This window comes from Echinops telfairi, unplaced genomic scaffold (assembly GCF_000313985.2).
Source record: "Echinops telfairi isolate 266 unplaced genomic scaffold, ASM31398v2 ScPeMD7_29;HRSCAF=101, whole genome shotgun sequence".
Classification (NCBI taxonomy): domain Eukaryota; kingdom Metazoa; phylum Chordata; class Mammalia; order Afrosoricida; family Tenrecidae; genus Echinops; species Echinops telfairi.
Window position 1 is genome coordinate 5,500,766 of NW_022103926.1, and position 20,006 is coordinate 5,520,771.

A 20,006-nucleotide genomic window follows, 5' to 3' on the forward strand; every position below is an offset into this window, starting at 1 on the left:
CCATAGGCTAGGTGTCCCACAGGTACTGTAGCCTTTAAATTGAGGCACAGGACAAGCAAGGCAGCTGCACACTGGTCCGATGATCACAGAGCGAGAGACAAGAAAGGCGAGACTCACCAAGCCATTTATCTCTCTGCCCTTCAGTTAATCCCACTTGTGTTTATCAGCCAGGCTGGCACAATAAACTATCTCAGCATGGCTAGTGAGGATCCCTAATGGTGTAGGGGTTATTTGCTGGGCTGCTAACTGTAAAGTCAGTAGTTCGAAACCACCAACTGCTCCTTGGGAGAAAACAGGGCTTTCTACTCCCAGAAAGAATTACAGTTTTGGAAACCCACAGGGGTAGTTCTACTCTGTCCTACAGGGTCGCTACGAGTCAGCATTGATTCAATCACAGCGAGTGTTAATGGCTAGTGGTCACGAGCACGTCCTCGCGTTTGTTGACTGTCTGGATGGTGTCTTCGGTGAATTGTCTATTCATGACTTCCCCCTTTTTTAATTCGGTTATTCGTGATTTCCTTGTTGCAGTTTTCTATAGGTTTTCTAGATTAGCCCTTTATCCTATCATTGAAAACAAAATCCCAGTCTGTGGGTTCTCTTTTTACTCTTTTGATAAAGTCTTTTGCTGCACACAGTGTTCTTTTTAGAAAGTCCCACTCCTCTATTTTGACTTCTGTTAAGTGGACACTTTTCATGATGTCTGCTAGTGTATTTATGCCTTGTGCCAACACCCTAAGGCCTTAAGTTGCTGCCACTCTGTCATTTCATCTCTACAGTTCTAGGGTTTACATTTAGGTCTGTGATCCACCTTGAAGGTTTTCTGGGGTTTTATGGTGTGAGGTCTGAGTCCTCTTTCATTTTTCTGCAAATGGAGACCCAATTTTGCCAGCACCATTTTTTGAAAGAGATTATCTTTCCCCCATTTAATATGTCTTGTTCCTTTATTGACTATCAATTGTCTGTAGAGGCATAGTTTTATTTCTGGGTTCTCGTATGCTGTTACATGGGTCTATGTGTTGTTCAGTGTACCAATACTTTCATGGCTGTGTAATAAGCTTTGAGATCAGAAAGTGAGAGACCTTCTACATTGTTCTTTTTTAAAAACAGTGCTTTGTTTATCCTGGGTTTCTTTCCTTTCCGTATAAAGTTGGTAATTCATTTTTCCATTTTTTTTGAAGAATGATGCTGACATCTGAATCAAAATTACATTATATTTATAGACTAATTTGGGTAGTATTGACTTTCTTTTTGCTTTTAAATTCATTTTCTTTTCAGCTATAAACATCTCTCTCAGGTAATTTTGCTAAGCCAGTTTGTTTATGGGGTTTTATGGTTTGGGGAAGGTATTTTTTTAAATCTTAGCTGTATTATATGGAAGTGTGATATAAATGCTTTATAAGCATGTATATTTTGAGAAGACAGGAAGCTGTGTGGGGGAAAGACCAGCCCCCCACAACTAATTGCAGGTTCGATAGGCGCAATTGTACGGTTAATATATATAAAGATTATAGTAAAGTCCTAGAGAGCATGAGAAATAAAAGAGAGATCATTTAATGAAGTCAGACACATTTCATAGTAGCATGCTCACCTCAGCCCCGCTTGGTGGTCCATGTGGAGAGAGGGGGAGGGGAAGGAGGACAAGGGGAAAGGGAACAGGGGAGTGAGGACAGGAGAGGAGGGGGGAACCGATAAGAGGCCAAGAGGGGAGTCCGAGAGAGCTTTTTATTGCTAACCCAGGGCCTATATGCCTTTTAGGGGTGTATAAGCCCACTAATTACAGGGGAAGACAGACGTCACAGGAAGGGGTTGCACTAGAGGTTATACAGCAATGAGTGGGGGACAATCTAGGGATAGACACACAATAGGTAGAGGAGGGATTGGGGATATACATGTGACAAGAAGGGCGGATCCTAGATTTGGATGTCACTGAGCAGGTTTGACCTGTTCTCTGGATCTCCATAGAAACCATTATCAGTAGGGTGTAAACCCCACCTGCAGGGACTAGGCTAATAGTCACAAGCCTGTAGGGAGTAGTCCATTGTCCTTAACAGAGTGGGCCCTTCTTGTGGTGGGACCAGACAGTAGTCTGGCAACTGACTGCCTTCAGGGAGGATGTCTCTAAGCACCTGACCTCCCACCATGTGCTGGCAAATAGCCTCTAATGTTTGGCATGTTTCTGGGGGGAGACAAAGCTGGGGAAGTCTCTTTATAATCCCACAAAGCTGGACTGTATTCCTGCTGAAGAAACTTTTCTAAGTTTATGATGTACAATAAAAACTTGTATTACAAATATGCTTGACACAATGGATGGATGGATGGATTGTGAGAAGTGTTGTACGAGCCCCCAATAAAATAACTTTTTTTTAAGTTGTATGAAAACATCTTCTGGTTATAATTCTTGAGAACATCAAAAGGACGTCTAATTTCCTCCACAAAGAGCCACCAGGATTTGGTCATAGTCTCCCTTGGTTTCATCCAGGATGGCTTGGGGAAGAGAGACCCCATACATCCGCTGATAGAATGCTCTGATTCACTCATGTCAACCTCAGAACAAGAAACCATAATCCCGATCAATGCCTGCTGACGTCACGCTGACTGTGTGTGGTGTAGTTCTGAAACACGCCGTACAGATGGTGACGGCTTCTTGTGGTTAGAGTGGTATTGACGTCATTCAGATCTGGCCCCTTTCTTTTTCCTCCTACTTCCTATAAGGCCCTGGTATCCGTGACAGCCAGGTTGTTCAGACCACCAAGTTACTCACACCAAGATATTCACATCGGTCACCCTGGACCGGAGAAAGCAAAGCCTTCTGAGTCACCAGATGTGTCTGAGGTGAGGTCTTTTGGCCAGATCTCTCTTCAGGTCACCTCTGCTGACTCTGCTGATTTCTATGATTTCCCTGTTAGTTCTTGATGTCGACATTTCAACAGGAGGGTTCTCATCAGTACCAAGGCAGCTCAGAATTTATCAGCATCAAACCGGGTGAGAGAGTTTATTAGAGCCAAGGCAACTTCTGCAAAGTGGCCTGATAAGGCTTTCTTCAGAGCTTTGTCCAGATTGGTGGTTCTCAACCTTCCTAATGCCGTGACCCTTTATTTAATACAGTTCATGTGGTGACGCCCCAACCATAAAATTATTTTCGTTGCTACTACATAACTGTCATTTTGCTACTGTTATGAATCTTTGTGTAAATATCTGATAGGCAGGATGTATTTTCATTGTTACAAATTGAACATAATGAAACATAATTAAAGCATAGTGATTAATCACAAAACAATATTTAATATAATATAGTGTAATTATATTATGTGTTTTCTGATGGTCTTACGTGACCCCTGTGAAAGGATCGTTCGACCCCCAAAGGGGTCGAGACCCACAGGTTGAGAACCGCTGATCCAGGGGCTTTCCTTCCTCCTGGGGGTATGGCGCTTGGCGGTGCTGGCATTGTTGTGCATCAGTTCTTAGTTCAAATGTCCACGGGTGGTTGCTTCATGCATGCCTTTAACTGGTAATGCCTGTGCTAGGCAGCAACACCCGAGCCTGGGCTGAAGGTAGGATGAGGGCTTTCTGCTGACACAGAGCTGCCTTTGGGTACTTTCAGTTTTAACGTGTTCCTGCTCTTTATTGTCAGTAAACCAGGCCTGCTTGAAGAATTTGGATACCTTTGCCATCATTAAAAAACAAACAAACTTGTTTTGTCTTCTTCCTCTGTCGAGAAACTAGAGAGGACCTTCTCTTGAGTGTTTCACTACAGCCAACATTTTTACAAAATTAAGTCTTCCTACCCATGAACAAGGGATAGTCTTCCATTTATAGAATAAGTCTCTTGATTTCCTGTAGTAGTGTTTTGTAGCTTCCTTTTCCAAGTCTTTTGGGTGGTTATTGTAAATAGTATGGTTTTATCAATTTCCATTTCAGAGTTCTTTTCCTTAGTATATTGGAGCCTATTGATTTTCACATGCTGACCCTGCAGCCTGCCAGGAAATCAACTAGTTGCAGCCTGCCAACATTGGTGTTTTCTACACATAAAATTCTACCATCTGCAAACTGAGAGGGTTTTACTTCTCCTTTGTCAATGTGGATGCCCTTGATTTCTTTTTGTTGTCTAGCAGCTCTGGCTGAGACCACCAGGACTCTATTAAATAAGAGCAGAATGCTTTCCGTTTCTCCCCATTGAATGAAATGCTTGCTGTTGGTTTTGTGTGTGTGGCCTTCATTAGTCTGAGTAATTGCCCTTCGACTCTGATTTCATTGTGCGTTGTAAACATTAGTGTTGGATTTTGTCAAATACCTTTTCTGCATCAATTGATATCATCATATGGTCCTTTTGCTGTATTTATATGATGAATTACACGGATTGTTTTTTTCGTGTTCATCCAACCTAATTATTGATGGATGTTTGTAGCTCATTTGAGTCATGCCCCATCAGCAGAAGGAGACCCTGAAAGCTGCTCCACCCACACCATTCAGGCTGACTCTCCTTAGAGGTGGAAGCGCTCCCTGAGTCATATTCCGAGTGCCTTCTAGCCTGAGGGCTCGTCTTCTGGCACTGTATCAGGCAGTGGTCCACTGCTATTCAGAGAGCCTTCAGTGACTAATCCCTCTGAAGTCGACTCCCTCGTCCTTCATCCTAGTCTGTCTTCATCTGCAAATGAAGCAGAAACCTAATCTGATTGGGTGACCAATCAGATATTGGAAATGCCAGTGGCATAGTTTCCAGTATCACAACATGCAAGTTATCACAGTATGGCAAACTGACAGGCGAGTGGTAGCCACAAGGTATACTGGTAGATTTCTTGCATGTGTGTTTCAGGAACCTGATGAAGAGTTTGTAGTTGGGTGATTCTCAGATAGCCTCTGATTTCCTTCTGAGGTAGTTAGTTTATTGTGCCAACCTGGCCGATAAACACATGTGGGGTTAATTGAAGGGCGGCGGGATAAATGGCCCCGTGAGCCTCTTCTTTCTAGTTCTCGATTCTCTTGCTTTCTGATGCTCAGACTAGGGTGCAGCTGCCTTAGTCAGTTCCCTGCTTCAGCTGGCAAGGCTCACTTCCTGCAAGACATCCCTGAGGAGAAGCCACATGGACCTACCCTGATGCAGCCCTGGGTGCTGGAGCACCCACGTGGAGACGCCTGCCAGTGCTGAGATGCTTACACATTCACTGACTCGGCTTTCCTCCTGCAGTCGGCATCGTTGCATGTTTTATGAGATGGAGGAGGACTTTGTGACTTGGTATTGGACATATGGGTTAATGGGTTAATGTTGGACGTGTGGGCTTGGGCAGCACTGGGTTGGGATGTTTTCTTGATGTGCACTTACCCTTTATATAAAACTCTTTCTTATACATGAGTTTCTGTGGATTTGTTTCTCTAAAGTGCCCAGACTAATATGCCTTCTCACAAGGGGGTAGGGTGGGGAAGCTTTCTGATCTCTTCATAAAATTTCGTAATTTCCCACTACCTCGTTCTAACCAATCCAAGTGTCAACCAATGAAGATGAGTCTAGCTATACTCCAGCCACCTGCAGACTAACTCAGCCAAAGCTGGCTTGAGCTGTACCTCAAGCTGACTGTGGGATTTGCCTTTATACACCTTTGCTGCTCGTTGCCTCAGCAGAAGGGTCTGTCTTGCCCTGTAGTATTCACCATTTCTCCAACTTAAGTTGTTTTGCTCTCAATAAGCCTCTCGTTAATTTAGCATTTTCTGTCTGAGTTTTATTCTTTGGCAGAAAAATCCTGACTAATAAAGTAAGTGGCAATAGAATAACACATTATTGTTGTTGTTGTTGTCATTAATATTACATGAGTGTTTTTAGGTACTTATAAATCACTGCCAGTGGATCGTTATTGACTTATGGATTACTCCAATTTAATATGTTCTCATATTCTGTTATAGCTATCTTTGGATTGATAAATTATGGGCTAGGAGGGAAGAGGGAGCTGACAGCAATAATGACTGCATAACCCCACTTGAGGGGAATGAATAACAGAATTGCAGGTGAATGGGCACATTGGATGGTGTAAGATACAGAAAAACAAATAATATAGTAATAAGGGTTCCTGGGGGGGGTAAAGTGGGGGAAGGAGGGAATAAAGGGGAACCAATATCAATGAGTTCAAGAAGAAAGAAAATGTTTTGAAACTGATGGTGGTAGCAATTGTACAAGTATGCTTGATATAATTGAATCATGGACAGTTATAATATCTGTAGGAGTTCCCAATAAAATGATTTATAAAAAATAGTAATAATTTGAAAATAAATAAATTGTGGGCTAATAAATAAATCTCACAACATTATGGTCAGTACTACCCTCTCCTGTGAATTCTTGGCTGTTTTCGATTTTATTTTTTGTTGCTTACTTCTTCTCAGAGGTTCACCAGGTGGCACAAACAGTTAAGTGCTTGGCTTCTAACTAAAAGGTTAGCAGTTCAAACACAAACTAGAAGTGCCCGGAAGAAAGGCCTGGAACCTTGCTTCCCAAAGGTCACAGCTTTGGACATCCAATGGAGCAGTTAGTTCTCCCAGTGGGGAGTCAGTGTTGACTCAGTTGAGTCAATACTGACTCAATAGTGGTGGGACTTCTCTCTCTTCACATCAAGCAGGCAAAGGCTAGGTGAGTTTGCTCATTTCTTGCTATAAGGAAAATTATGAAGGTACAGACAGTCACTCCAGGGGCTCAGGGGGTCAGTCCAGTGGGACAAAGGAGTTTCCCAGATGTGGAGTTTTCAATGTTAAAACTGGGACAGTTCTGGGAAACAGGCACAGTTCTTGAAAACTCGGGCAGTTGGTCACCTTCCCTGGACCATGTGCTTATTCCCGTGTGGTAGTTACATAATCTGGTGTCAACTTGCAGAGGGGTGGGGGGGGTCTAGCTTGTCAATCAGGCTGCAGCTTGATAACCTCATTTGGAGGTGCCACGGAGATAAATACTGGAGGCCAGATACACATGGACTCTTTGCTACACATTCCTGTTGACCAGCCACATGGAGACACACTGATGGAGCCAGAGCCCTGGAGCTGGAGGAGCCATGTGGAGACCCACGCCAGCACTGAGAGCCTTCCACGGCCACTGGATCCACAGAACTTTCCACCCACTGGCCCACGATCTTCTGCATTTGGTGTCATTGCATGTGTTGCATGAGTCTAAAGAGGAATTTATAGATTGGTATCGGACATATGGGCTCTGAGCTCTGGTCCATAAAACAGGGATGGGGTAGGTACTCAGTGGGGGTATGAGGTGCATCATGGACTGCTAAAAGAAAACAAACAAATCAGTCTTGGAAGAAGTACAGCCAGAATGGTCCTTAGAAGTGAGGATGGCATCTACTTTGGTCATGGGAGTAGGAGGGAACCACCCTGGAGAAGAACGTCTTCCTTGGTAGAGGGTCAACAAAAAGACAAAGACCTTTAACTAAAGACTGATGGATCCAGTCGGTACGGTAATGGGTTCAAGCCTAGCAACAATTTAGAGGATGGTCCAGGACCGAGTAGTGTTTACTTCTGCCACATGTGGGATGGCTGCAAGGAGGAGCTGGCTCTGCAGCACCTGACACCGGGTGCCAACAAACACGACACATCCCTTGACACAGCTGAGCTCAAACCAGTCCAGTGAAGAGTCAGGTGGCTTGCCATATTGGCATTTCAGTTCTGGACGCCACTTTCTGATCCTGTGCCCCAGGCAAGACTCCTGTTCCCCTGGGATGCTGGGGAGGTCAAGTAGAACCGGGAAGGCCCCCCTCCGAATATGAGCTCAGGACGGCAGGGTGCCTGGTTGATGACTGTATGCTTGGGGCTGGCTCAGGCTGGGGCAGAAGAGACGTTGGGTGAAAATGAAACACTCCTTCGATGTATTAACTGGCTCCCAGGATGAAGTGGGGAGCCCCAGGGTCTGGGAGAGATTGGAGCATAAGCAGGTGTGGGAGGCAGACAGGGTAGGGAGTTGGGAGTGCAGGAACAGTGGGACAGGCATCAAGCTGGCTCAGACCCAAGAGGGGAGCCAAGTAGGGACAGGTGAGAGCTGGGAGTCCTGGGAGATGGTTTGGTTCCCGAGTCTGACTTGCCCTTTGGCAATCTTCCCTGCCTCAGTTCTCGCATCTATAGAGTGTAAAGGTAATTGTTCCTGCCTGGCAGGGTTATTGTGAGATAAAGGAGATCATGTGAGAACCCCTTAGCCTGGAGGGGCTGGCTGAAGCATGTGTGCTCCCCACCGTCCTCTCCCTCCATGTGGATCATGTGACCTGACCAGACCAGCCACCACCCCTGCTCTACCCTAGCACCTGCTGGATGGTCTTGGTCAAGTGAGTTTCCCTCTCTGAGGCCTTCCCTACTCACATGAGATAGCAACAGCTCCCACCACCCTGAATGTGGGTAGGGATTTATGAGATGATGCTGGGTACCTAACCAGCTCTCAGTCAGCATGAGCTGTTGCTATGATCCTTAGGATGAGCGACACACACACACACACACACACACACAATTTTCCAGGTCCTTGTAGCCTGAGGAGTCCCTGGGCTTCTGCGTGTAACAGACCTCTTGCCTGTGTCTTGCAAACACAGTCCCTGATAGGCACTCTTGGGGTCCCCCACCCAGGGCCCCACCAGTCACCACTGAGGCCGATTAACAAAAACACAACATCGAATTCTTTTACTTCTGGGGTCTCCCCCTTTCCTGGGGAGCCAGGAAATAGAACATTCGCTTTTAGGGAGGGTTTAATAAAAAAGGTGTAATTAGTCAAATACTGATCTGGGTTAGGCCCGTGTCTCCCCAGCAACCCCACCTCACCCGGGTGTGTGTGTGCGGTGGGGGGCGGAGGGGGCAGAAGGAGGAACGCAGGGCAGCCAGCGACAGTGGGTACTGGTTCCAGCCCCTCCCCTGCCAGTGAGCAGCAGGGGCCCTGGGGGCCGGCGCGGCGGGGTGCGGTCACCACCGCAGGAAATCCCTGATGAACTTCCAGAGCTTGGTGACCCACAGGTTGACGCCGAGGTCCATCAGGTACTGGATCTCGGGCGTCAGCATGCGGCGGCAGAGCTGCGCGTGCCGCCGCCCGATGCTCTTCTTGAGGTTGTAGCCCAGGATGGGCTTGGCGCCCAGCGGCTGCCAGGGCTGCAGGGCCGAGTCCTGGATGGCGGCGGCGTCCACCGCCTGGCCGCCGTCGATGCAGATGCGCCGCATGCGCTCGTTGGCCCGCCGCAGGGCGGCCACCTCGCGGGCCATGCGCTCGCGCCCGAAGGCCTCCACCTTGCGCCAGAAGGAGGCGTTGAAGTGGCGGTAGAGGCGCGCGTCCAGCCGGTTCCAGGCGGTGGCCCGCCGGTAGAGGTCGCCGGTGAGGCGCGGCCCGGCGGCGGCGCGGCGCGCGTTGAGCTTGAAGTAGAGCACGTCCTCCAGCTCCCAGCAGAGCAGGTCCTTGAGCAGCACCAGCGACTCGTCGAAGTACTCCTGCAGCAGCACCAGCTGGAAGCGCCGCTCCACCTCCAGGATGTGCTCGCGCACGCGCGGGCTGCCGGGGTCCAGGCTGCTGTCGTAGCCCAGGTCGAAGAAGAGCAGGTTGCGGAGGTAGTGCGCGTTGTAGCCGCGGGGGTCGTAGTAGCGGCCCGGGTCCTGCAGGAACTCGGCCAGCTTGTCCCGGCCCGGGAGCTTCCAGGTGAGCGGCACCACAGGCCCGAAGTAGTGGAAGGAGGACTCGAACAGGCGCGCCGGGTCGCGCAGCACCGTGATGAAGGTGGCGTTGGGCGGCACCAGGCTGCGCACTTCGTCGTAGTGGAAGCGCATGTGGTTGCAGATGATGTTGAAGCAGGCGCCCGGCCGGTAGTCCTGCACCAGGCTGCGGGCGAAGAAGGCCGGGTAGTCGAAGTCGTTGCGCCCGCTGGGGAAGGCGAACTTGAGCCCGTGCTTCTGGCCGAAGCGGAACAGGATGTTGAGCAGCGTGCTGCTGGCCGTCTTGTGGGTCTTCATGAACACGATGTTCCGCCGTGGCTGGCACCCGCCCGCAGAGCCGTTGGTGGCAGTCGCTGCCTCCGGCTCGTCCCCGGCCGGGGAGCAGGGTGCTGCGGCCTCTGGGGTTCTGGGGGTGGGGGGACGGGGGTGTGACAGAGAAGAATGGGAGCCTCAGGGGGCTGCGGGACTGGGGGGGGGGGGTCCTCCCCACCCCCAGCCAACCTGCCCCACCAGCCCACATCCTATTATGTGCAGAACGGGGTAGCCGGGCAGACCTGCACCCCCCGTTGTGGGGCCCGGATCTAGGCTTTGGCTTCTCTGGCCTCAGTTTCCTCATCTGTGAAATGGGGTGGAGTTGGCATGAGATCGAAGCAAGATGGGGTACAGCAGACCCTCGGGTTACGTCAGCTCGACCTACACTTGCTATGAACAACTGTCAAGTTGGACCACATGCAATTGTAATGTCTCCCCATCCCAAACGTCAGTGATCAGCAATTTCTTTGCCTTCAACTTAAAGCCACAATGTAAAGGCTTCGGCTGTGGGCAGGCCTGCTAGGTGAGAGGTAGGGCAGCCTGATAGTTAGGAACCTTGCCTCAAAGTCCAACAGGCCCCAGTAGGAATCCAGGCCCTGTGTCAACTGCAGGACCTTGGAGAGTCACTGCCCACTCAACCCCCCTGGCTGAAGCCCTGATCCCCAGCCTGGGTCCTCAGTCTGTTGGAGTCTCATTCTCCATGAGGCGGGCTCTGTTATTACCCCCACTTCACAGAGGAGGGCGCTGAGAACAGGAGAAGGGAACGGTGAGGCCTTGAGTTCCACAGGGAGTTTTGCTCACAGTGGAACAACAGCCTAGCCTGCGGCCAAGCAGCCCCTCCCTCTACCCCACAGCCCCCCAGGGGCCACCCAGCAGGCGCACTCACGTGGAAGCCAGGCCAGCCTGCAGCGGGGGCACGGCATAGGAGTAGAGCAGCAGCAGGAAGCTGGTGAAGAGAGCGCCCAGCACCAGCCCTTTGGCCATGGACTCCCAGCGCTTCTTCGGTAGTGGCATTGCAGCACCTGGGGGCAGGGTACAGGGGAGCATCAGAGCCCACGGCCCAGATGCAGGGACCTGTCTTCACCTGGAGCACCCGCAGCCGGGCCCAGAGCCAGAAACACGGAGAAAGACGGCGACAGGGTTGTAGACAGAGCCCCAGAGAGACACACCGTGGAGAGAGACCGGCATACAGAGAGATGGTAGGTAAACCCGGGCAGGCAGTGGGGCAGGGAGAAGGGTTTCCTACCTGGTTCCACTTTTCTTTGGAGCTTTCTAATGAGATGGTTTTTAAGGGAAAAGGTAAAGAAGACCCTCCCCCAGCATTCATCCTCCTCAGGCCTGGGGCCTCCAGTGCCCACAGGGAGGGGGCTAGAAGCTGCCCAGGGTGAGCCCTCAACTTTCAGAAGGCCCACCTACCCCACCCGTCTCTATGCCCATGGGCACCAAGGCCCTCATCTCTCCTCATTGGCCCCTGTAAGGCAGGTGGGGAGACTGAGGCTCAGAAATGGGCAGTGAGGGCTTGGTTGCTGACCACATGCCCACCTCCTCGTCCATTCTTAGCAGAAAAGGTGGCCCAAGTAAGTTTGAATTTCAAATAAATTATATATTTTTAAAGTATAAGTATGTTCTCAATCGGTGTTTGCCAATGTGTGTGATACTGCCCATGGGGTGGCGCTAGAACAATCGTGGGGGGGGGGGGGAGTTATGCTGCAAAAGCAGATACCTACATTTTATCCCAGATTCTGGGATATAGTACAAAGTTTTTAATTGCTGGGGAACGATGCATACTATTTTTTCTTCCTGAAAAGGAGGCAGGAAACCAATTAAGTTCTAAATATTGTTTAGAATATATATATATATATGTACAAAAAGTCATCGTTTATCTGAAATTCACACTTAACTGGATGTCCTTTTAGAAAGGGTGCCTAAAGATGGTGGCCCTATCAGCAGGAGACCAACACATGCTTTTTGAGGGTGCAGTTCAGGCTAAGGGATGGGTCCCGGAGAGAGGGGGCTCAGAGGACCTTCCAGCTTCCCCCAAACATTAAGGTGACCAGATTTAAAGTGGGATACCATTGACTGGGGGGGAGGGGGTGTTCTTGATTAAAAATTTGTTCTATATGGACCAAATAGACCGTTCCCTAGCTTGTCGTGCATTCTTCCCAAAAATCGGGACTTTTTTAAAACGCAAAAAAAGGGACTGTCCCGCCAAAAGCGGGACGTCTGGTCACCTTACCCAAACTCTGAGAAGGCAGTTCAGGAGGAAGGGTGGGGTCCGTGAGAGCTGGGCTCAGAGGGCCCTCGGGCTCCCCTGTGCTGTAAGACCAGGGCCTAGAACTTTCCACTTCTGTCCTGGTGCATGCTGCACTGTGCTTGAGGCCTGAGGCCACACATGAGAGGTGACACTTACTGCCCCATGAACAAGCACATCAGCACGGCCTCACTGACCCTGGGGCGCAGAAGTGAAGCAACTTGCTTAGGGAGGACTCCACATACTTCCTCTGGAAAAATTCCTTCTCCAGAGAAGATCCCTGAGGGAGAGAAGGCATGTGCTCAACTGGCTCTTGCCTATGATGCCTTATCATAGATCACATCATATCTTCCCAAGCAGATTTGGCCTACCACCCCGTTTTTTAGAAAAAGTTCCTTAAGCCCCTGGCAATTAAGACCTTTGGTACTATAGCCCATAATCCAGGACACAGTCTAGGTATCTGCTTGTACAGCACCCCTGGGTCGTTCCAGCATTCCCCAGCAGGCAGAACTGCTTTGGATGTTGCCAACAAAATTGGGATCATTGAAACGGAGTCCAACTCAAACAAAGACACAAACAAAAACCCCAATCTCACTGTCATCCAATTGATTCTGACTCAGAGTGACCCTGCAGAACGGCCCCTGTGCATTTCCAAAGCTACTCATCCTCTTGGGAGCAGAAAGCCTCATCTTCCTTCTTTGCAGCAGCTAGTGGTTGGAACTGCCGCCCTCACAGTGAGCAAAGAAATGTGTAACCCACAGGAGCCTTGGCGGCTTAGTGGGTTATGGGTTGGGCTGACAGCCACAAGCTTGGCAGTTTGAAACCACTAGCTGCTCCACAGGAGAAAGATGAGGCTTTGTGCTCCCCTAAAAGAGCCCGGCTCATTAATTCTAAATGCAAACGTTTTCACTTAAAAACAAAGATTTTAGATGGAAGGATGTTTCACCGCTGCTTGGTCAGAAATAGAAAAGAATTACAAACAACCTCAGTGTCCATCAAAAGGGTATCAGGCTCATCTTGGCGGTGACCGAGGTGGACGGGAGAGGGAAATGGGAAATAGGAGGGTAGTGGGTTGATGTCGACGGTGGTAAAGGAAGGTGGAAAAGAGGACCGGCAAAGTTGGCACAACATGAAGACTATAATGACGTCACTGAATCATACATATACGAATGAGTCGTTTCCAACATTGTCTTCTGCATATTATGACCACAGTGGAAAAAAGAAGAGAAACAAAACCCAGATCTTTCAAGAAAGTCAGCAACAACACAACAAAAACCAAGGCTGAGGTAAGGGAGCTGCCTCAGAAACACCCACAGAAAAAATAAAACAACCCAACCCACCACCTTTCAGTCAACTCCAGCTCAACTGTCAGCTCAACTTCAGTCAACTGTCCCTGTCAGACAGCCCGGAGCTGCTCCTCGGGGTTTCTGAGACGTCTCACCTTTATGAGGGTAGACAGCTAGGTCTGTCTCCTCCAGGTCCACTGGCAGGTTTAAACCTGTGATCTTTCCGTTAGCAGCTGATGCCTAGCCCGTGGCACACCTTGATGAATTCACAGAACAATAGTGCCCTCCAAATCCACATGTATGTATATAAATAATATGCGTGAGGCCAGGAAGAAAAATGGGATCGATATCTTAGGTTTTAGAGTCCCTGGGTTAAAAGTGCATGGTTGCTATCAGAAATGTTGGCAAGTCCAGTCTAGCCAGAGGCTCTTCGGAAGAAAGGCCTGGTGATCTACTTTGGAGAAAGCAACCATTGAAAATCCAAGGGAGCCCATGGCTGCCAGTAATGGGCATTGACTCCACGACAGCTGGATTGATTATTCTAACTTTTCATAGTGGTTTCCTGTTATGCAGAGGGAGATGGGCATATTGGAGAAAACGTTTTCTATATTCATTTCTGGAGTGTTTGCATTTCAAAAAGTAAACGTAATACTTTCTAAGGAGCTGACAGGCTTGTGTTTCGAACCCATCAGCCACTCTGTAGAAGAAAGATGGGCAGTCTACTTCAGTAAAGACCACAGCCTTTAACAACCTACAGGGCAGTTCTGATGTTGAGATAAGTCAGAATTGACTGGAGAGCAAGAGATTTGGATTACTTTCTGAATCAACAAAAGACAGCCAAATATATTATTTAAGATGACAGTCCCTCTCAGAAGGACCACACTGAAGGGATGATGAATTCAGGGTGTGGTCTGCATATAACTATCTTCTAGTTCTTTAATACTTTCTCCCCTTACTATTATGGTTTTTATTTGTTGTACCTCATTACGTATGTTACATTTGCATATGTTTATTTGTATATATAAGATTGTTCGACACATGAAAGTCAAGATAGATAATCCTTCTGAAACAGTAAGAGGAGTAATGGTTCCATGAGGGTACGGAAGTGGGGACGGGGGAATTGACAGCATTGGTAATTGTGTAACTCCACTCAATGGGATTGAACAACAGAATTGTATGTGAATGGATATACTGGATTGTGTAAGATTGGGAGAAAAAAATACTATATAGAAAGAAGAAGAAGAAGGGTTCCTAGGGGGCATGGTGGGGGAGGGAGGGGACAAAGGGGATATCAAGGAGTTCAGGAAAAAAAGAAAATGTTTTGAAACTGATTGTGGTAGCAATTGTACAATACTGCTTGATGTGATTGAACTATGGAATGTTATGATATCTGGAAGAGCTCCCAATAAAATGATTTTTAAAAGACCAAAAACATAAACAAACAAACAAGTATTGGACTGTTGACCTCAAGGTCAGGGGTTCAAAATCAGGAGAACGACGAGGCTATGTGCTCCTATAAAGATCTACAGCCTTGCAGACACTATAGAGGGTCGAATATGCACTGTAATCATATGAGGGGGTACCCCCACAAAGACAGAAAAAGCTCTGCTTGGCTGAGTTTTTGTAGTATCTCCCCCCACCCCAACTAGGTGAGCATCAGCAACTCTCTTAGAGTTAGTGCACCCAGTGGTGTTGCCTGGGAAGGTTCTCTCTGGTCACAGTGAATTTTTTCATGAAAGTGTTTGGGCCAGGTCAGGACCAAGGCAGCCCCTTGTACCAGCTTCTCGAGAAGACAAATGACCTGTCTGAATTTTAAAGCACCTGAATTTCAAAGCACCTGCCTTCCTCGTTTCACAGAGCTTACCTTCCCAGACGGAACACAGCCCCCCTCTCCCTAGCATTGTTTCCTAGGAACAACATGATTTACTAACAGGATGTCACCTGGCCCAAAACTTGCAACCTCAGCACAAAGAACGTCCCTTCCCCTTACCGGCTCATATGCCTTTAAGCTCATACCCTATATAAGTCCTATTGTCTCGCTGCCAAGTGCGGCTTCCCTGACCTAACTCGTTGGGTTGAAGAACCCGCCTGGGGGCACAAAATGCCCTCCCCCTTCCTTTCCTTGCCCTCCCTCCCCTCCCGGGAGTTCTTTCCCTGCCTCAATAAAATCTTTCTCAACTTCACATTCCTGGCTAAATTCTATCTCTGTTCTGCGCCTCTGTCTCCAACCTTTCGGAAAGCAGCTGAACCTTTCGGAAAGCCTGAACCTCATTTTTTGTGATGGCTGATTTTAGAGAGCAGTGTGAGGCTGTAAGATTTTGTTTCCTGTTCAGGAAAAATGCTGCAGAAACTGTTGTGATGTTGAACACAGCTTATAAGGACAGTGCTATGGGAAGAACTCAAGTGTATGAGTGATTTTCTTGTTTCAAAAAAGTTGAAATGCCGATTGATGACAAACCTCATTCTGGATGTCTGTAAACTTCCCTAATGGACGAAAATGTCGACGGAATTCATGCACCTGTGCTCAAAGACTGATGATGGGACCATTGAAGAGATGGGGAAGTTATCTGGACTAGCTTGGAGCTTGTTTCAACGAATTTTAACACAAGATTTGGGAGTGAGAAGGCACAAATGCGAGATTTGTGCCTCACCTTCTGACTGACCAGGAAAAAGAGCATTGAGTGGAAACATGCTGTGCTTTGACAGAACAGCTCGAAGCAACCCAGACTGTTTTTCCCACAGTCATGATGGGTGATTAGACATGGTGTTATTCTTATGACCCTGAACGCAAACATTAATCAAGCCATTGTCACCTCGTCAAAAAAAAAAAAAGTCAGGTGAAATCTAAGATCGACAATGCTCATTTGATTTTTGATGTGAGGGGAAAGCACACTTGGAGTTCGTTCCACCAGGTCACACTGTTAATCAAGCTTTCTATTTAGAGGTTCTGAAAAGATTGTGTAACAGTGTGCAACAAAAAAGGCCTGATTTATGGCAGACGGGGGACTGGTTTTGCCACTACAACAATGCATCTGCTCACGCGGCCATCTCTGCGCCAGCTTTAGGCAAAAAACAGCAAGCCTCTCTTGCCCCACGTACCTTACTCGCCTGAGCTCTCTCTGTGCGACTTCTTTTTGTTTCTAGGGTTGCAGAGGGACACGGAAGGACAGTGATTTGACAGCGTAGAACAGGTGAAGAGAAACAAGAGGGAGATCAGATCAAGTTTGAAAAATGTTTCTAAGAATGGAATCGCAGATTTGACCAATGTATAAGTGCAAAGTGATAAGGTTTTCTTTCCTTTTTTAAAATTTAAATATATAGCTTAAAATTTTTTTTTTTGGTGAGTGGGGGGGTCCCCCCTTGTACATCGTCACTAATAAAGCTTTCTCTCACGACCAAGTAGGCCTGCCAGTTGCAGCGCGGACCCTCAGGCCTGGCCTGTGGACTCGCCAGGAGTCCCCTGGGCGCTCGTGGAGCCCACGCCTCGCCTCGAAAATGGGAGTTCTAGAAGCCGGCCTGGCAAGGCGGACCACACGGCCACCCGCCCAGAGTGTTAGCTGCCCCGTCCGAGCCGCAGGTGCCAGCTTGGGCCGGATGGGCCTTGTCTTCTGGGCGGGGCCCCTGGCCCGCGTGGTGGTGCTTCAGACGAGAGAGAGGCCCACCGGAAGGGAGGCCGAGGCCGGGCAGGCCACAGCCTCAACGGAGGGCACCGCGGCCTCCGTCGCCCACTACGGATGGGTGAGGGTGGCGTGAGATGCCTTCTCGTGCCCCGAGCCCGCCGTGCCCACCGTCCCACTCACCCGGGCGCCTTCCAGAGCCCTGGGAGGCTGCGAGGCGATGGCGGAGGCCTTGCGTGCGTGGAGGACAGACGGGGCAGCAGGGGGCAGAGCAGCTGCCCCGCCCCCACGGAGGCTCCGCCCCCTGCCTGGCCCCGCCCAGAGGGCACGCCCCCTCATCCGCTGGTCCGCCCAGTCCATCGTTTATGCTCGCCTGGACGGGTACCCGCGGCGTGCCAGCACCCGGGCTGGACTGGCCCACCCTCTGGTCTCCATCCTGAGCCCCTGCCATGAGCAAGCATGGAGGCTTCTTCAGGACGTGCCCCTCAGAACTGATTCCACCCACCTGTGCTGCGAGGCAGGGCCCACCCATCCCCACTCACCCCCACCCACCTCTATTTGACAGATGGGCGGGTGGCATGGCCTGCCCAGGCTCACTCAGCAAGGCTGGGACAGGGCTGGGGTGTGCCCCATGACCTGGCGCTCTGCCCGGGGGACACAGTAGGGTCTGACCTTGTGGGCTGGTTGGTGGCTAGGAGGAGGGGAGTCTGGCTGACCCTCTCCCTGCCCCCGCAGCCTTTCCCCTCCCACCTCAGCTCCTGTGAGGCGTGGTCTCCTTGTATGTACAAAGGGCATTCGTTGGCACAGGCGGTGCAGAGAGGCGTCCAGGGAAACTGAGGCCTGGAGCGGCTGGCTGCCAGTCAGGAGCCCAGTTTGGGAGATAAGAGTGGAGAGCAGAGGGGCATGGCATATTGCGTGCCCAGGAGACAATAGACGCAGATTAATCATTGTCATTAAAATGGACCAGGGCCCCTCTTTGTGCCCAGAGGCATGCAGGCCTGAGTAGGACGCATCCTTGAGTCCTCCCAGCCTGGCACCTGGATGCATGACCCCTTCCCCCTCCACCCCACCATCCGGTGCTGTGAGAGCAGCCAGCGCGAGCGAGAACATGACCCAGACAGAAAACACCTCCGCGAGAGCCACAGGCTCAAGAGCCCCTGGGTGACCATATCTGACAGCCACATGGATTGAGAGCCATACAGGGAGGCACACATGTGTGAGAGCCCGCGTGTGAGCACCGTGTTCACGAGTCTCCAGGTCTGACTGCTCCGTGCCCCAGGCAAGGCAGTTAGGATCCTCTGACCCCACAAGGAAAGTGCTCAGTATGGGGTGGCACAGAGCAAGCACTCACTGAGCAAGGGCTGCCACGATCACTAGGATTGTCATCATTTCCATCCCAGGGACCCACCAGGGCCCCAGCCAGGTGTGTGCCTAGGGCCCGTGAAGGGGGCCTGCAGGCAGCTGGTGACCCTGAGGATTGGAGGAAGACCCAGTGCAGCTGAGCTTCCAAACTCCGGTTCCAGACTGAAAGTCTGTGCGGCTGGGCCAAGGTCTCAGAGAGGGCAGGGGTATGCTCAAGGTCACACTGCTCAGCAGCACCTCAGATAGGACTGAGTCCTGAACGCCCTCCTTCTCGGCCCCTGGTGGTGACAATCCCAGGCATAAAGGAAAGGCAGGCCCCTTTCAGCCCACCCTGTCCACTCCTGCCCCTGGCCAATAGAAGCCACAGAAATGCAGATGCTGGCTGCAAACCGGGCTCCCGGCTCTTCATCCTGCACAAGGGGAACCGGCTGTGGGCATCCCCGGCAGTCCAGCTTTGGTGATAGTGGTCCTTGTGCTAGAGGGCAGAGGGAGACACACTCACCTGGGCTGGGCTGGCCGAGCTCTCCTCTCTGGGGCCCTGTCTGGTTCCCAGGCTGCCTCTGTGTCACCAGGAGACGGGAATGCTCCAATGACACGGAGCAGCAGCCTGGCTCCCTCCTGGTCCAGTAGGTTTAAATATTTATGAGTTCCTTCTCTGGCGACAGCAGGTGGCATGCTCCAGCCCCCTGCAGGTGCTGCCCTGGCTCTCTGCCACCCCCCCACCCCCACTGGACGGCCATGGGAAGGCCCACCCCTTTCAGCAGTTCTTCACCCAGGAGCACAGCAAAAACTCCGTGTCCTTGGGCCAAGGATATTGGAGCCGCAGAGTCCTGCAGAAAGCCGGGGCATGCCCAAAGGCCGAGAGAGGACAGGGGACGGAAGGGGCAGGGCGCAGGGAGTGACACTGCCAGTCTTCTCCCCAGGTGAAGGGCCATGGTTCTAAGAGGTGAAGTTATCTGCCAAGGGCACGTGGCTAGCCAAGAGCAGATAGGCACAGGGACCTAGGTGTCAGAACCAGTTCACCATGATCATTATTGCCACGGCCAGGTTCTCCACGTGAGTGCTGGGATCAGACCTGGGACATGGTATGGAGAGGCATCTTGTCTTAATTAACACCCCACCAGCCTTTTTACCTTGCATGTTACCTGAGGATGACTTGGGAGTAAGAGCAATGCTGGTGTTTTATGATTTTAGACCAATCATGGGACCTAAAATGCTTGGGACTTTGGGGTTGTTGTCTCACGCACCCTTGTAATCCTCGGGGGTGGGGGGCAGCAGGGGGCAGAGCAGCCACCTGCCCCCATGGAGCTCCGCCCCCGACTGGCCCCGCCCAGAGGGCACGCCCCCTCATCCGCTGGTCCGCCCAGTCCATCGTTTATGCTCGCCTGGACGGGTGCCCGCAGCGTGCCAGCTCCCGGGCTGGACTGGCCCACCCTCTGGTCTCCATCCTGAGCCCCTGCCATGAGCAAGCGTGGAGGCTTCTTCAGGACGTGCCCCTCAGAACTGATTCCACCCAGCTGTGCT

The 20,006-nt window shown here is 50.4% G+C and overlaps 1 protein-coding gene and 1 pseudogene across 1 annotated transcript; both read right to left on the bottom strand.

The window, feature by feature from the left end:
• Positions 1 to 2,419: 2,419 nt before the first annotated feature.
• On the bottom strand, positions 2,420 to 3,789 carry LOC101663585 (annotated as a pseudogene).
• A 4,827-nt stretch (positions 3,790 to 8,616) lies between these two features.
• On the bottom strand, positions 8,617 to 19,061 carry GAL3ST1 (galactose-3-O-sulfotransferase 1). The gene is made up of 3 exons (XM_004716720.2): positions 18,985 to 19,061; positions 10,853 to 10,988; positions 8,617 to 10,060 (listed from the first exon to the last, which is right to left on the bottom strand). The coding sequence occupies exons 2-3, from the start codon at positions 10,978 to 10,980 to the stop codon at positions 8,920 to 8,922; spliced, it is 1,269 nt and encodes a 422-aa protein (XP_004716777.1). The 5' UTR covers positions 10,981 to 10,988; positions 18,985 to 19,061; the 3' UTR covers positions 8,617 to 8,919.
• Positions 19,062 to 20,006: the final 945 nt, after the last annotated feature.

Bases quoted from the DNA above. Each gene is read 5' to 3' on its own strand.
- GAL3ST1 (XM_004716720.2), bottom strand. From the start codon at position 10,980: ATGCCACTACCGAAGAAGCGCTGGGAGTCCATGGCCAAAGGGCTGGTG. The intron at 10,061-10,852 runs GTGAGTGCGCCT...CCCCACCCCCAG, and splicing joins CAGGCTGGCCTGGCTTCCAC to AACCCCAGAGGCCGCAGCAC.